The sequence below is a fragment of the Cyrtonyx montezumae genome, unplaced genomic scaffold, assembly GCF_038088225.1.
Source record: "Cyrtonyx montezumae isolate F1298 unplaced genomic scaffold, pur_monq_1.0 scaffold_21, whole genome shotgun sequence".
NCBI lineage: Eukaryota > Metazoa > Chordata > Aves > Galliformes > Odontophoridae > Cyrtonyx > Cyrtonyx montezumae.
Genome location: NW_027071948.1, coordinates 307,903 through 325,459, shown reverse-complemented (window position 1 = coordinate 325,459; position 17,557 = coordinate 307,903). Strand labels below are relative to the sequence as shown.

Genomic DNA, 17,557 nt, shown 5'->3' with positions numbered 1-17,557 from the left:
TCTTGCTCTCTAGTGTGTGTGCTTGCTCTCTCCTTCCCTCACACAAGCACCTAAGTGTGGCTTTTCTTTGCTATACCTGTAAGAAGTGTAACCAGCATTGGTTTAATTTTTTACTTACCGAATGACCAACGTTGTTTTCTGGCACAGGGGCAGGAAGCAGTGTGCATCACAAGTGTAACAGTGCCAAACATCGCATCATTTCACCAAAGGTCGAACCAAGGACAGGTGGGTACAGCACTCATTCAGAGGTACAAAATAACGATGTCTCTGAAGGCAAGAACGAGCACAGTCATGGCAAGGCCTCCAGCCGGGAGAAGAGGAATGGCAAAGTGGCGAAACCAGTGTTGCTCCATCAAAACAGTACTGAGGTCTCTTCCACCAACCAGGTGGAGGTCCCTGACACAACCCAGAATTCTCCTGTGTCCATCAGCAGTGGATTAAATAGCGACCCGGATATGGCGGATAGCCCAGCAGTCACTGGCGTGTCCAGCATGGCTGTAGCATCAGTTATGGGAAGCCTGTCACAAAGTGCCACAGTATTTATGTCAGAAGTCACCAGTGAAGCTGTGTATACCATGTCGCCCACCTCCGGCCCAAATCAACACCTTCTGTCCTCAGATGCAGCTGCTCAAGGACTGGTACTTGCTGTGAGTTCAGATGGACACAAGTTTGCTTTTCCAACAACAGCCAGTTCAGAGAGCTTGTCCATGCTGCCCAGCACTGTCTCCGAGGAACTTGTGCTCTCCACAACTTTAGATGGAAATAGAAAAATTCCAGAAACCACCATGAATTTTGACCCAGACTGTTTTCTTAATAATCCCAAGCAAGGGCAGACTTATGGTGGAGGGGGTATGAAAGGTGACAGCATCAGCACCAACATAAGGCAGTCACCCACCACAGAACGTAGCTTCAACTTCAGTACTACCCTCACAAAAGAAATTAAAACCGAGGACACATCTTTTGAACAACAGATGTCCAAAGAAGCATTTTCCTCCACTTCTGCATCTAACACTCTCACCCTCACTACTGGTTCAGGTTTGCTTCCATCTGGAGGAGGTCTGAGCCCAAGTACCACCCTGGAGCAGATGGACTTCAGCGCCATTGACTCCAACAAGGACTATTCTTCCAGCTTCAATCAGACAGTCCAGAGCCCTCACGTTCATCAGACCCCTTCCCCCAGCTTCTTTCTGCAGGATGCCAGCAAACCTCTTCCTCTTGAGCAAAACACCCACAACAACTTGAGTGACACAAGTGGCTCATTTGTGAATACAATAGGAATCCCCAGTGTGAAAACAGAGTCCCCATCCCAAACCACTTCCAACTGCAATGGCACAGTGGAAACCAGAATAGAGTCCACCTCTTCTCTCCAGCTCATGCAGTTCCAAGCAAACTTCCAGGCTATGACTGCAGAAGCTGAAGTTCCCATGGAGACCTCCCAGCAGGCAGAAGGGAATGAAAATCTACTTAAATCAGGGGATCTTCAAGCCTGCAGCACAGAGCACTACTTGCAGACTGAGACCAATGGAGGTATCAGGAATGGGAACAATCTCCCTATTCTCCAAGGAAACATGGTACAAGGACTCTATCCTGTGGCCCATCCCAGCTTAAATAACTCCTCCAACATGGAGCTTAACTTGGACCACTTTGACATCTCCTTCAGCAACCAGTTTTCTGATCTAATTAATGATTTCATATCTGTAGAAGGTGGGAGCAATGCCCTCTATGGACACCAGTTGGTGTCGGGTGACAGTGCCGGACTCTCTCAGCCTGAAGACAGTAACAGAACAACCTACAACCAGGCTGAAATGTGCATTCCTTGCTGCAGTCCTCAGCAAGCCAACATGCAGCTCAGCAGCACAGAGAATGGAGCCAGCACGATGGCATACATGCATGTGGCTGAGGTGGTCTCGGCAGCTGCAGCACAAGGCACTTTGGGGTTGCTACAGCAGAGTGGGCGCTTGTTCATGGTGACAGATTATTCACCAGAATGGTCTTACCCTGAGGTAAGTTAGGACTTATACTCCTTAACATTTACTGCCTTAACCTTACTTGCTTTGTTAATAACAGCTCCAAGAACTGTTTTCTTAAAGCTTTGACAAGGTTTTTAAGATATTTCTCTTAGAAGAAAGAGCACCCGAGGCCATTTGCATGTCTTAGTGTACTTTTAATTAAGCACTCTGTCACCCTGACAGGGCCCTTTCTTCACCTACAAACGTCTGAACAGAAATGTTTAGTTTCATTGGAAGGCCAAGCATTTCCACGTGATGGCCTCGTGTGCTACTCTGTGCAGGTGTACTGTGCTGATCTGTATGTGATGGATGTTGATAATGATGCAAAGTGGTATTTATCCTATGTCAGGAATACATCCTGCCACAGCTTTGCACTCTCCTCCTGCTCACACGTGTGAGAAGAGGAACGCTCCTGTCACGAGGGCTGGCATGGTGAATGGTGGTGCCCAGCTCCCCACTGGGCCTCACTGGGGGGGACAGGGACCACAGGAGGAGCTCGATCCTACTTCTGCAGATCTGTGCTGGATGCAGCTGGTGCCTTTCCTGCCAGCAGGAGAAGCAGATGCCAAAGCTGTGTGCTCCTGTGGCTGACACAGCACTGCTGAGACCCATGTCAGGGCAGGGAAAGAGATCTAGGATAGGCTTGGCTCAGGTTGATACAGTTGGGGCTGAGAGAGCCCTTTGCAAATGCAGCCCTGCTTTTGCACGTCCCCTTCAGGGTCACCCCTGTGTCATCATGCTTCCTTTGTAACAAATTTCGTGATACCCAATAAAGTGTAAGGTGTATCACTGCCAGCAGGATGAGAGAACAGAGTGAAGAGAAACAAAGCTGCTCTGTTATGTCTGTATTTCTCCTACAGTGTGAGATTTGATGACCAAAGGAGTGCATGCCACAAGGTATCCCAAAGGCCAGGCTGCAGCAGCAGCTGATGTGAGCAGAGCAGGCCTGGTGGGGCAGGTGGACAGTGATGTGCAGCCCTGCAGAGTGCTGGGACATCAGTGGTTACTGGTGCCAAGGGATCTGTGTTAGCTTGGTACTTGTATCTGCCCTCGTGATTTTGTTTGCTGTTCAACCATTTCAGTGCAAAGTCCTCTCTGGATAGGGCTTTTTTCATAATGGTTCCTTTTTTTCCCCTCTTTTCATTGTAGGGAGGAGTGAAAGTTCTAATCACTGGTCCATGGCAAGAAGCCAGCAATAATTACAGCTGTCTGTTTGATCAGATCTCAGTGCCTGCATCTTTAATTCAGCCAGGAGTACTGCGCTGCTACTGCCCAGGTAAGGAGTGCCTCTCCTGGAGCTGGCAGCTTCAGAGGAAATTCTTGATTTTAAATATATGCAGAATAACTGATCCCCATTGATTGGCCTTGGCTTACTACTTGAAATGCAAGTTGGTTAATCTTTGGGCACATACCATCCTACGTCCTGCCAGAAGAGCCTACTGTCTGGCTCTTAAAAGTGCTCCAAAACCTGCCTGTTTTAAAGGACAGATTGACTCTGCAGTTGTCTGCTCACACAAATATTGTCCAATGCTCCCTCTGCTCTCGTTGCATCTGCTGTCAGCCTGCCCAGGGGGAGTTCACCAGCAGGATCACGTTTTGCATTTCTGCAGGGAGGTCTCTGTCTCAGCACTTGTTTTTCTCTTTTAGCTCACGACACTGGGCTCGTGACTTTGCAAGTTGCCTTCAACAATCAGATCATCTCCAATTCTGTGGTGTTTGAATACAAAGCCAGAGCTCTGCCAACCCTGCCTTCCTCCCAGCATGACTGGCTGTCTTTGGATGGTAAGAAGTGCATGATATTCTTTAACTAAGCTCACCAAGTGGTAGCACTGTGTATGAAGGGAGCAGCCCCTGATGTTGGGGAGGGATGCAGAGGGCTGAGCCTGTGTTGTGGGGAAGGTCTGTTGCTCAGTGCTTCATTAGTGAAAGCCCCCTTCCTGTTAGCAGAAAAAAAATGCATGAGTGATCAGAACAGAACTGCTGTTAACTTGATGTCAGCTCTGAGGGATGGGAATTTGGACTTTAGGTTTATGTGATAGCTGTGCTTACATTTGGGCAAACCCTAAAATGCATTTTATAGAGGAGAGATATGGGAGGAGGAATAGTAGAACATAGGAGTGTGGAACATCGGGCTGGAGGAACTGAATATCTCTGCTTACCTGTGCTCCCCAGTGCTCCTTCTAAAAGCTATTGGAGAAAATGAGAAGTCAGTGCAGCCCCCAAGGAGGCAACTGATCTGCTGGCTGGTCTGTTATTTCTGTACTGCTGCATGAAATACATTGATTTTCTCTTTGGCTGAGAAGTCACCAGGGTGATAGTTTGATCAAGATGGGCAGGATGTTCGTTTCCCTTCCTGAGTGTGTGATCACTAGAGCAGCTTCCAACTCAGACCAAGGAGATCTAAGGAAGAAAGCTGGTTTGTGTTAACAGACATGACAGGATGGAAAAGAACAAGCAATGCTGCTTTCATCTTTTTTCACCTGAGAGCCAGCTGCTGCAGCACTGCATTTTATGCAGTCTTAGCAAAGCCCTTATGTTCGTGGTAGGTGACCCATTTGTTAAGTGCCTGTTTGCTCTGCTCTGTACAGGAGACAAATGTGGTAGGGTCAGATCCTAAGTCTTCAGAGATTTCGTTGCTGAAAAACTAATATTAGTGGTACAAAGCGTTACACAACAGAAATCACAGGAGCAGTTGTTTGCACAGGACTGTGCTGAAGACAAGAGCAATAATGAGCTAATATACCAGTGGTGTTTGTTGCTCAGTCAGTTAACCTCATCCAGTTCTGTCTGTGAGCTGCCAGCGCAGCAACTGCAGTTGGAGCACAGAATCATCACAGAATTGCATGATCTTGGAACTACTGTGGATATATTACTTTTGATGCGAGTTTAATAACTTCAAAATATTGCTATCACTACAAAGATTTGAAACGTGTGTTACTGTGTTATTGTTATGTATACTTTGACAGATTTGGCAAAGGTGTGGAACTGATTGACTTTAATGGGAGAAATACTGAAGAGTTTTAAGGTTAATGTGTGAATGTATAAATGTAGGCAGGCTGTGTCTGAAGGGATTTTGGTGGGCTCCTTTCTTCTGTCTGGGAAGCCGAGGCAGGAAAAGCTGCTCTCATTAAGATATCAATTAGATGCTTCCTCCGTGCTGTTAGCAGCTGTGAGTCTGGGGACTGTCACACGGTCACTGCTGACAGTCACTGCTCATTAGTGCGGACATAGATCGTCAGTGGAGCTGACTGTGGGATCTCTCCGATGCAGCGTGCAGAGGGGCTGCATCTGGAAGCTCCTCTTGGATGGTTCCCTGAGTGCTGCCCGTGGAGCTGCTGCTGTCTGTGCTGGGGAGCGGGCAGCTTTCCACGGTGTTGTGATGTGGAAGGGAGGGGGACTGCAGCAGCGAACAAATTAGGGCATTGCTAACGGGGAAAAAAAAGGAAAAGGACCACTGCAATGCAGAGGCCCTTCAGGGAAAAAGATGGAATAATTGTATGAACCGTGAGCTGTCGGAAGGCTCTGTCCTGATGCACAGTGCTCTGAGAGCAGCAAATGATGTTCTTTTTAATGGACCGGCAACATCTTTGCTTCTATTCCAAGAGCACAGATGTGAGTTTAGCTGTAAGCTAATGTGGATTGATTCCATCAGCAGGATAAATACACAAACCCTCGTCTTCTCTGTTTGCTTTGAATTGCACTGCATTAAATCCTTGTCCTACTGCTGGTTCTGGAGTCTCGAGGGAAGGATGTCAAGGGCTCTCCGTAGTCGCAAAGCACTGACCGGAATTTTAATATTCTTTTTACTTAAATCCAAAGAAGCACTCTGAGTGCCTTTGTGCTACGGGGTTCGAACGCATTTGATTACTTCAGCCACGTGAGCACTGCAGGGTTAAACTCCACCGTACTGCAGGAATGGTGTCATCCCCAAATCCCTTTAAAATAAAGGCAAAGGCATCCTATATAGGGATGTGTATTTTCACTCTGAGGCAGTGATAAAGCAGCTGTCTTTTCTCAGCTCTGCAGATACTGGAAACCTTTAGCTTCAGGAAGGAGGAATCACACCTCTATAGAAGTTTCCATGTTAGAACCAGCAGGAAAAAATGAACGTGAACTCATGGGCTCATTGGGGTGCATCAGTGCAGCTCCCATCCCTGAGTAGTGCCACGAGATCCCCCTGTGCAGCATCTCAGCACGATCTGCCCCTGCTTCCTCGCGTTGCTGTCGGTAGAGAAGTGCTCTCAGAACAAATGAAAAGCAAACAACACCCCTTCTGACCTGGAGGACAGAGACCTTACGGTGGCAGACAGCTAGAGAATTGGAAAGGCTTTTTAGTACAGGCTTCCAGTGTGTTTGCCTCCCACTGCAAAATTTGTGCATTCACAAAACGCCTGTAGTTGTGTTTGCTCGGCATGGGGTGTGATCGGGCATTTGGAGGAGGCCAGGATGTGTGCTGCTTGGGGCTATGCTTGGGCACCTGCAGGAAAGAAGATGTGAAGGAATAAGTTAAATTCACACAGTTTGGAAACATGGGTAGGGGACACGTGAGCTGGCTGAAGGTTCGGGTGTGTGTAGGACGGGCAGGGTTGTGGCTGGTACTGAGTGGCCCTGATAGGGGGGAGTGACAGCCTGCAGGTGCTCAGCCAGCTCTGGCTGTCCTTCCCAGGTGGAAGATGCAGAAGTTCGGTGGCTCGGTGCTGTTGGCTGACACGGACGGCCGTGTGGCACCCAGCCCCCAGGCTCCGTGTGCAGCGGTGGTGGGATCCTGTTCATGAGGACCCGATGCCCGTTTCTAGCATAGAAGTGTTGTGAGATGGAGACAACACGACCTTGCAGGCACCGTGCGCTCACGCTGGTGAGGTCTGAAGATGCGTGGAGGCTTTATCTGTTCCGTGTTCTCGTTGAGATTTGCGTTTTCGGTCCCTTTACGCACAGATGCTAAGGGCAGGCAGCTCTCGTGCGCCTGGTTCAGGAGAGCCGCGCTCCGATGCTCCGACCGCCTTTCCCGGTTCGGCTGCGGTGCGATGCGCGGGGATGGGAGCGGTGCGGCTCCGGAGGGCTCCGCGGGACCGCACGGCGCTCCCCGGGGATTCTATGTTGGCTTTTATGGACGCGAAGGAGCCGTTAACGTTTATTAGCTCCGCGCATCGGGCTCGGAGCGCGCACGGAGGGACGAGAGCCGCAGTGCCGGAGCTCGGGCGCTCGCAGCCCGGTGCTGGCGGCGGTGATGTCACCCGGGCGGGGCGGGGCCCGGCGGCGCCGGGAGCGGCGCGGAGCGGAGCGGGGCAGGGCAGGGCCGGGCCGCCGCACACAATGGAAGGCGGCGGCCGCAACCTCCCGCCGCCCGCAGCCCCGGGCCGCCGCTGAGCGCCGCCGCGGGACGGGGCCCGCATCCCGCACCCCGCACCCCGCCATGGCGGCGCCGCGGGGCCCCGGCGTGGGCTGAGGGCGGCGAGTCCCGGGGCAGCGGAGCGGCGGTCCCGCATCCCCGTGCAGCCCGGAGGCGGTGCCCGCCCCGCTCCGGCTCTGCCCGCCGCCGCCGCCGCCTCCTCCTCCTCCCGCCGTCGGAACATGTCCCTGCGCGCCGCCGCTCCGTGCTCCGCCGCGGGGAGCGCTCCGCTGAGGCTGCGGCGCGCCGGGGAGCTGCGGCTGGCTGCCGGCATGCCATGAGCCCGGCGGGAGCCGCGGCACACGGAGCCGGGCCCGTCCTGCCCCGCCGCCGGGCGCGGGCTGGAGCCGCCGCCGATGCCTCTGTAGGCGCCCAGGTCAGTGTCCGAGAGCGGGGATCGCCGCTCGGTTCGGCTGCGGGCTTCGGGAAGGGCTGCGGGACGGTGCGCGGTGTTGGTTTGGGGTTTGGGGGCCGTGCCCTCCTCTGCCCCGGCCCTGCGGTCGCTGCAGCGTCGCACGTGCGGAAGGAGCGGCAGCGCGGACCCGCAGCTCGCGGTTTCCTATCTGAGAGGGTCTTCCTGGAGGAGTTGGGGATGCTGCAGACACATCTGCTCCGCACCAAATGGTTCCCAGAATTGTTTTGCAGGGCGCTTCGTCGGATGGAGCAGGGATTCTGACCGTCTGGGCTACTCCCAGTTGAGACATGGGATAAGCAGGACGGATGTCTGACTGCGAGCTCGCAGTGCCGGGGATCTCAGTCCCGTGAGGAGGCAGGTGCTCTGAGCACTGCGTGTCCCCGTGCAGATGAGCAGTGTGCTGTGGGCTGTTGCTCCCTGTGTGCTTCCATGCACATCCCGTGCGGTGCTGGCACCTGTGGGAACGCGCAGCAGATTTCTGACTGCCTGGGAAGTGCTTTGTGGAGGTTAAGGACGGAGATGGCCACTTGAGGGGGGAACGTCAGCCTGTCCCACCCATCTCCTGTTGGGTTGTAGTGGCATGATGCTGAGATCATCTCTCTGTAGCACAGACCCTCTTCCTCTGCCTCCTGAGCTCAGCATGAGTAGTGTTTTCCTGTTCTTACGGCATTTCTCTCTGCCTGACAGTGACCTCTCTGATTAGCAGGGTTGTCCATACGTCGTACAGTATGAAGGAGAAACTGTAAGTGGTTTTATTCAGTAGTAGAGAGCTCCCACCATTAAACAGCTTTTCTGTGGGACCTGATGAGGGTGTTACTGAAGGTGATGAATCCTCAATAACAAAGCAGGTCAGACCAATGCTGTGACTTGATTGGTATTTTAATGGTATAGAGGAACTGGTGGTGTATGCAAACAACCAACCATTTGGAAAATAGGAAGAGAGTGGTAACGAAGTGTCTTTGGGTTGTGTGCTTGTCCAGAAGTGTGCAGAGCTGAGAAAAGCAGCTCAGTGGTGATCCTTCAGACATGGTCTGAGCTGGTGCCCACCAAATGGGAACGCTGTTTGTTGCCACCTTGTGTAGCTTGAAAAGAGAGAACCCCTACACAAAATACTTTGGGTAAATAAGTGTCTTTGGAACTGCTCTTGGATTAGGAGGAGGGGATGGAGGTGTGTGCTGTCACAGCACTTCAGGTGTGAATGCCTTCTGCAGCACAAGGTGTTTACCCCAGGTTTGGTTCTTCTTTTCCCTGTGCCACTTAGGGTGGGAGCTCTGTCCTTTAAGTCTCGAGCATCTTGTCACTGCTGCTGGCCGGAGTGACCCAACGGCAGTGTGTTCTTGGTGGTTCTGTAGGGAGGCTGTCCCACCTGGTGTCAGCGATCTCACATGTTCCCAGAGGTGATTGTAACCTTCTTGTGTGGAAAAAACTTGGAAGTGTTGGAAAGCGCTGTGGTTCAATGCCTTTTAACACAGGATCTGTGCAGGTCCAGGTTAATCTCTGCGTGGGTCGGGTTCTGGCTGAGCAGATCCTTCTCCCTCTCTATGCTGGTGAGTCGTGCTGCCAAGGCATGGCCCTGGAGCAGCTTGTCTTCTCAGGAGGACCAGACCCTGCCAAGAGGGACCACTGTGGAGAGTTTTGCTGCGCTTCCCAAGTTTGTGAGTCCGTGGGACGGCATCTCACTCTGTGAGGACTGAGAGCACCAGAAGTGAAAACAGCTGTGTGGCGTGAGGGAACAGGTCACCTAAATCAATAAGGGTAACACTTCAACAGTTAAATTTGGAGAATTAGAATCTCCAGAGAAGACAGCAAGTTCAGATTGTTTTCTGTCACTTATGAGGTGTGTCAGATACAGAAATGCAGTTGTTTTCATCAGCTTTGTTGGAAGCAGCCTTGAAGAACAGTTTTAGAAACCCACGAGGTCTGCTCAGTCTTCAGATTATGTTACAGTGGCAAAAGGTATTCAGTACATTCTATGTTGCCCCAGGTTTTAAAGGGGTGAGAGTACGTGGCACAGGGTTAACCTTGGGCAGCACAGGCATCCACACCCATCTTTTCTGTGCTTGGAAGAAGTTTGGGTGCTTCCAGCGCAAGGAATCAGATTTCCTGTGTGACATTGCCAGAGAGAAGCTTGTTTTGATGGTTCGATTTGTATGCAATTGGGTGTCTGTCTTCAGTGCATGGATACTTGCCACGAGACCCCTTGTTGGAGATAAAAGATAAGAATGTAGAAACAGGGGTCATATATTTTCCTTGCAAACTAAGGGCTGGCTGCCTGCGGCCTAAATAAAAAGATTTGCCTGGCAAAACAAGAAGTAATAAGGGGTAAATGGTCATGGATATCCTCTGTGGTGCTTACAGCCCTTCTGTTGATTATTGCAAGGTAAAGCAGTTGTTGGTAAAGGTGAAAACAAGTGACTGCACCTTCCTCCCCCCATTTTTCATTTGTTTCACTTTCATCCCATTTTTGTTGTTGAGACTTGGATGATAATGCATTTTTGGCAGTCAGCACTCTGAACCCAGGGCTGTATAAATGGGCCGTGGTGTTCTCATGCCAGTTTCCGTGGCATCAATTGCATGTTGCATTTTCAGCACTCTGCTGATGCCTGTGCAGATGCTGCTTGGCAGATCCCGACATGGAGACTGTAGAAGCGATAATGTTTGATGGCAGCTGGCACACTTGGGGCTTAGAGCATAGTGATCCCTATGAGGCGGTGTGGAAAGGATCCTGAGCGGTGTTGCCGAGCACCCCATGAAGGAAGCGTGCAGGAGCTGACAGTTGCACTGGAGCTGTATGTGCATGCATGCAGGTCCCAGAGCTTGCTGCTGTGAGCAGGTGGACCCCTCTGACTCTGCCACGGGAGCAGAGGTTCTCTCTGTAGCTGTGTTGGATTCTCAGCAGTGCAGGAGCTGTGCTGACTGTATGCAAAGAATTCTGCTGCTGCTGTCTGCTGGGTCTTTGTTCTAGCTGCTAGGTAGTGCATTACGTCACCTGGAAGATGGGCGGCATACAGACTTCGGTGAATTCCCACCCCATTTCCATCTTTGCTGCCTGGAGCTTTCCAGTTCAGGCTGGGGAAACAGCAGCAGCCTTTGTCAGCCTTCAGGAGTGCTCCCTTCGCTCCGTGCTGAAGCTCCAGAAGGTTTAGTTGCCTTCCCACTTCATTAAAAGCAGCATGGCTCTGATCTGGGGACAGTGGTGTAGTGACAGTGATCCCTTGGGTAACTTCAGTCAGTCCTCCAGCAGAAGGTGTGGGGGAGCACTTGGTGTGAGCAGGAGGAGGAGGGGAGCTTCATCACAGAGACTGCAGTCCTTCAGGGAGAGCCTGGAAGATGGGTGCAGGCCTGGGGCCCCCATTTCTGTTCTGTGATGTTTGGAGCTTGTTAAGAAAAAATACATGTATATCAGTATTGACCTCAGTCTGTGCTACCTACTGTTGTATCTCACAGAAATCGTCTGCTGTTTCTGACCATACAGAACCTTTGTCTGTGTGAGGTTGGTGGCATGGACGTGACAGCTGGGCTGCGTTGCTCCTCCTAGCTCTAATAAAACACGAGTGCCAGCAGCCCAAACCGTGCAGGCGTGGGATGTGCAGCAGATGTGGCTGTGTCCCCACAACATGAGCTGTTTGCCACAGCCCTGAGCCGAGGGAGGGCTCAGCGACGCCGGGTCGCTGTCGTCTCTGCAGCATACGTGCTCTGCATGGCGATGGAAGGAGGAGGCAGGGGAGCAGACTGCACTGCAGCACACTGCAGCACTGCCTGAACAAAGGCTTGCTGAGCAGCAGGACTCTGGGCACTGCCTGCGGTTGGGAGGCAGAGCTGTCAGAGTGCATCCGCATGATGCGTTCCCCGAAGGCTTTGCCATCCACGGGGCAACTGAACTGTTAATCAGGCAGTAATAACAAGGCCCTTTCCAGCTAGGCAGGGGAAGACCCTGGTGAGCTCCCCTGTGCGCAGTGGGAAGCGGCGTGCTGGCGTTCTCCTGTTCCTGGCTCGTGAGCAGCTCATGGGTGGGACTGTGGTCAGTGACTGAGGTTGGAAGGGACCTCTGGAGGTCATTGAGTCCAACCCTGCAGCTCAAACACGGCCACCAAAGTGCTGAATTGCTGTGTGTTGGAGCTGCCCCCATGTCTGCTGCCAGGGCACAGCGGGGCTGGCTGCTTTTGCTGTTGTTACCTAAATGCTGGAAAGGCAGCAGGTGTCACAGCTGACATCAGTGACAAATGGTTAGGGAAGGAAGGGAGACTTAGGGGTTTCATTCCTCACTGTTAATTGATGTCTAATTCTTGGGTCAAACAGAGGTTATCCATGTGGATCTGCCACGTGGGAGTTGTGCTGGCGTGGACTTTGGTTTACCTTTATGGCAATTTTTTCTAAAAATATCACTCACTGGCATTGTCATACTTCAAGCTGCACTGCTGGAAGCAGTGAACTTAAGGAACTTTCTGTGGGGCAGGTGGTCCTGCAGCCGGCTGCTAAGGGCTCTGTATACAGGTCTCTCAGACTGGACTTTCAAGATAAAGCGTGATAAAAGCATTTAAATTGTCGTGCACGAATTCCCATTGCTGCTAGCAGGCTTTGCTGCAGTGGCTGGGCATCAACACAAAGATAGCTCCCAAGTTGATCTCTCCAGTCTCAGGTTTAGCAATGCCCTAATTCAGTATTACAGCCTCATTCTCCCCATTCAAGCAATACTAGCTGCATCACAGTGCTAGCTTACAGCGTGAGGAAAAATAACTGATACACGCTTTAGACTCGTGCAGAGACCGCAGGACTCTGCTTTTCAGGAGGATGTTACTGCTTTATCAATGCCCATCCCCTGAGGTTCCTGGTAATCTTATAGCAGGTGCTTGGCTGCAGTTGTAGTCCAAGGAAGTGTGTCTTTCAGGTCAGGAACGTGGTCCTTTTTAACAGCCTCTCATTCTAAATGCAGGAGGAAGCAAAGCAGTCTTTTTCTTCCAGGTGCCGTTATCGCGTAGTTTCAGGAGAAAAGCCAAGCTGAATTCAGTACTCCTGTGAAAGCAGAGAGAGCATCTCTAAAACTGAGAGGATTGATTCTGCTGAGACACTGTCTGAACAATTACATTTGCTCAGGGTTTATTTGTATTTTCAAACCTGAAGAGGCAGCGTGCTGCAGAGCACGTGTCTCCGTGCGTTACCAAGTGGAGCAAATCTTTGTGATTTTCAGGGCGGTTGATCGCAGCTCTCTGCAGTGGGCTGCCAAAAACTGAGCTCCCTTTTCGTGGAAATAACCTTATTCTGCCTTTCCTCAACCTAGATAACCAGTTCAGGATGTCGATACTGGAGCGCCTCGAGCAGATGGAGAGGAGAATGGCCGAAATGACAGGCTCCCAGCAGCACAAGCAAGGAGGAGGGAGCAATGGGAGCGGGAATGGAGGAACGCAGGTGCAGGTATGGACCGTGCTGCATCCAGTCACAGCAGCTTTGTGGTTTCTTAACAGCATTTGTGTGTGATGGGGGTTGGAGAATAGTGCAGTTGTTTTGGCTTTTTTTAAGCAACAAGTCTTTGTGGATGTCTTTAGGAGCAGTTGGCTCTCACTCACATTTTCCACTGTCTCAGTACTTCTGAAAGTGAAAGGTTGCCTGCTCAGGGCAGGTGCAGCTCTGCTCCGTGGTTAAAGTGGGTTGTGTGTGGTGGTTTCAGTGCGTTTCTGGGACTGGAACCTTGGGCAGCTGCTTCGAGAGCCGCGTGGTGGTGGTGTGCGAGAAGATGATGAGTCGTGCTTGCTGGGCAAAGTCCAAACACTTGATCCATTCAAAGACTTTCCGAGGAATGACACTGCTCCACCTAGCTGCTGCCCAGGGCTATGCTACACTGATCCAGACCCTCATCAAATGGCGGTAAGACCCGGCCTGCTGGACTCGTTGGTATCAATACTGATATGACTGAAACACACGTAAGCTCTGCTTGCTCCAGATTTTTGGTTGTCCCTTACAAACAGCCAACTTCTTCCCGTCCCCTTCTCTGGGAGGACCTGTATCTTGTGATGGAGCGCAGCCACTGGAGTTATCATATTTAAAGTCTCTATTGTGGGCACCATAAGTAGTAAATGTGTGTCATGGTCACGTGTATGGCCACTTCACTGTGGTATGATGCACTGGGTAAAGCTGAATATTTAGGAAATTATCCTGACTTATCTTCAGTGTATAATTTGTTCTGTTGTGTTTTTTTTCTGCAGCACCAAACACGCAGACAGCATTGATCTGGAGCTGGAAGTTGACCCTTTGAATGTGGATCATTTCTCCTGCACCCCCCTGGTAAGCAGCAGGGACAGAAACTTCTGAAAGTGTCTGAGGACCTTCTGGAGTCCTTCCTGATGTTATTTTCTACTCTTCAGAGTGTAACATAAAACAAGATATTTCCTATGTGTCCTTGCTGTGTAAATGTTAAAATGTGCTACCATCTTCCTAGTGTTTTGTTGAGAGAGTTCTGACAGAAGAATCACATAACAGTTGGATTGGAAGGGACCTTAAAGCCAACCCCCTGCCATGGGCTGCTTCCACCCCTCCTTCAGGCTGCCAGGGCACCTCCAGGGATGGGACACCCACACCTCTCTGAGCAGCCTGTGCCAGAGTGAAGAACTTCTTCCTAATATCTAATCTGAAATCCTTGTAATGGAGTAATGTGATGGCAGGGGACAGACAGGTGGTTCTGATCTGTCTTTCTTCCAGCATCTACTCACGAGTGTTGTGCTGGGGATGAGCCCTTTACATACCTTCTTTCAAGTTCTCTCCTTTCCCTGTAGAGGTTGTAAAGTCATAACAATGTCTTGTTTGTTGGAGTCATGAAATCATGACATGTAGAGCTTAAGCAAAACACCAAAGCAGGTAGAACCAGAAGTGCCAGATTACAACAGCAGAGTGTTTGATTTTACTGTTCCCAACCTTTAGTTCTTCCTGTGTGTTTCTAATCTCAGAGATCTCTGTATGAGGACATTCTTTCTCTGCAGCAGTCTTAGTGTGCCTGACACAGCTGAAAATCAATGCACTGATGGTGAGAAACTGTCAGCTTCCTATGGCAAATGGAGGTTTCTCACTCAGCAGAGAGAACAGCATGCATCTAATCCTCTGTAATGGCTTTTTGCAGAGGACATCTATAAAAGCCCATTGCTGGTGACACATGTTGTGGTTTGCTAATCAGGTTTCTGTGACCTGAGGACAAGACTCCACTGCATTAATAAGAAGATAAGGAAAAAACAAGTCTCACAGCGGGTCAATTGTGGTTTTTTTTCAGATGTGGGCATGTGCCCTGGGCCACATGGATGCAGCTGTTGTGCTGTATAAGTGGGACCGCCGAGCCATCTCTATTCCTGACTCCCTTGGGAGACTGCCACTGGCAATTGCCCGGTCTCGGGGCCACGTGAAGTTGGCAGAGTGCTTGGAGCAGCTACAGCGTGATGAGCAAACTCAGCTTGGACAAAACCCCAGAGTTCAGTGCCCCTCAAGCACTGACTCCAGCACAGAAAACTGGGTGTCCCAGTGGCACAGTGAGCTTATTGCCTCTCAAGAGCCTCAGAAGGGAGTTACTGTGATTTCCAGTACCAACACAGGTAAGAAAAACCAACGGTGCCGTTTCTCGTAGGTGATATGTAAAATCCTAAAGCAAGGAGCTCACCTGTAGCCCTGCTGTCCATGTTAATGTTTTGTGGGTTCCCTGTTATGTGTTCCATGCTCTCGTGTAAATATTGAAAAAAGGAGTGAGTGAATGCTCCAGGAAGGTGTGTATATCTGAAGAATGTTCTGGATAATATCCTCTCTGGGCGTTAATTCCTTTGCATACACTATTGGGTGTTGCACAGCACAGCATGAACTTCAGTGTGCTGCTCTGCAGCAGCAGTTGTTGTTCCTACAGCAGTCACCTGTTGCATACTTCACTTGACCTTTGATCTGTTTGTTTTTAGAGCTGAGACGACCGAGATCAGAACCTTCCAGTTACTACAGTAGTGAGACTCAGAAAGATTACCCTGCACCCAAAAAACATAAGCTCAGCCCTGAGTATTTTCAAGCCCGGCAAGAGAAGCTGCTTTCCACTGCGCTGAGCCTGGAACAGCCGAGTGTCAGGAAGCAGAACTCCAGCTCCAAGCAGTCCACCACTGAGACAATCAGCCCCAGTGAAGGGATAAGGGACTACGGCCGGGAGCTCTCCCAGCACATCCCAGAAGTGGCTGGGTACCGGGGCTCTGGCAGCCAAGCAGGCGTCAAGTGGAACCCAAAAGACATTTACATTGGTGTGTCTGCAGTGCAGTTAGTGGGGAGCCAGAAGAGCACTGCGCAGGGGAAGGACACTGTGGGCCATCGGCTACGCCAGCGAGAGCAGATGAACGTGCTGATGTTGGCTGACAGGGAGTTAGTGGATGCAGAGCTCTTGTCCTATAGAGACAATGTAGGGGATGAGGACTGCTTACGCCACATGGATGACTTGCAGGTAAACAGCTGTGGCTCTGGGGTGGTGGTGTGCTCACTGTATAGTTTCTCCTGTTGTCAGAGGGTGTCCTTCCACCCTAAGTGCACGGTCCAATGACACGTACCTCTCACCAGACCTCTTAGGTTCCCCACACACTCGGGAAGAAAAAGGTCTGGGGAATGTGAAACCCTGCAGTGCCTCATCAGAAGAGATGGAAGTGAATGAGCTTTGGGTAATGATTTCTCCCTGGTGCTGGGCAGCATGTCTTTTCTCTGAGGCACAAAGCTGGGTTTGTCACATGCAAACACAAGGCTCTCGTTACCAGGCAGCAAAAGTTTGCTCTCCTCTCCCCCAGGTGAACATGATGACACTTGCAGAGCACATTATTGAAGCTACGCCTGACAGGATCAAGCGGGAGAATTTTGTGCCAATGGAGTCACCGCAGGTGGAGAGAGCAGAGAGTGCTGCCATGAGCACCACGATGAGCTGGCTGGCCAGTTACCTTGCTGATGTCGATCATCTGCCGAGTGCTGCACAGATTAGGTCAGTATGAGTTGTGAAGTTGCTCTGGGCTTTTTGGGTGGGCTGCGTGCTGGGCAGCTGCAGGTGCTGTTTCTCGGTGGGATTTAATGTGAGTGCTTCCAGCCCAGGGGTACACAAATGTATCGCTGCCAACACAGCTACGCATTCGTGGAAGAATGGAAGTGCATGCAGGAGAGGAAGCGTAGCAGTCATAATACCACAAGGGCTGACTTGTAACTTCTTTTCCAATGCCAAACCGATGCAGTGCAGTACAGGCAGGCTTAGAAATGCGGGATATTGGTCACAGAGACAGAAGGGAGCTTGAGTCTCTCCCTTAAACTCATCAATGTTTAGTTCCTTATCTGTGATGCCAGTCCAGCTGCTTTGTGAGTTAATAATTCCTCCTGTGATTGGTGTTTCAGAAGTATGTATAGTGAACCCTTGACCCCTTCTTCAAACACCAGCTTGAGCCCTGCAGGCTCACCCATCAGTGAAATAGCTTTCGAGAAACCCAGCCTTCCTTCGGCAGCGGACTGGTCTGAATTTCTGAGTGCATCCACCAGCGAGAAGGTAGAAAATGAGTTTGCACAGTTAACTCTGTCTGATCATGAGCAGAGAGAGCTCTATGAAGCTGCCAAACTTGTCCAGACAGTCTTCAGGAAATATAAGGTACGTGGCCGAAACATTAAATGCCTTCCTCGTTAGATGTGAGAGTACTGTTTGTTGCAGAATAACATGTGGGTAATACCCTCCCCAGGGATGAAAAATAATAATTGTATCTTCCATAACATTTTCTC

At 50.8% G+C, this 17,557-nt stretch overlaps 1 protein-coding gene across 10 annotated transcripts in view; it reads left to right on the top strand.

The window, feature by feature from the left end:
* The window catches only part of CAMTA1 (calmodulin binding transcription activator 1), a 190,784-nt gene that overhangs the window by 159,295 nt on the left and 13,932 nt on the right, over positions 1-17,557 (top strand). For all 10 annotated transcript variants that reach the window (XM_065737853.1, XM_065737854.1, XM_065737855.1 and 7 more), the window contains 10 exons: positions 148-2,003; positions 3,159-3,285; positions 3,657-3,791; positions 13,092-13,225; positions 13,479-13,675; positions 14,014-14,092; positions 15,069-15,384; positions 15,736-16,259; positions 16,594-16,781; positions 17,183-17,429. In XM_065737853.1, the coding sequence (XP_065593925.1) occupies positions 148-2,003; positions 3,159-3,285; positions 3,657-3,791; positions 13,092-13,225; positions 13,479-13,675; positions 14,014-14,092; positions 15,069-15,384; positions 15,736-16,259; positions 16,594-16,781; positions 17,183-17,429 (3,803 nt within the window). The remainder of the gene's footprint in view (positions 1-147; positions 2,004-3,158; positions 3,286-3,656; positions 3,792-13,091; positions 13,226-13,478; positions 13,676-14,013; positions 14,093-15,068; positions 15,385-15,735; positions 16,260-16,593; positions 16,782-17,182; positions 17,430-17,557) is intronic.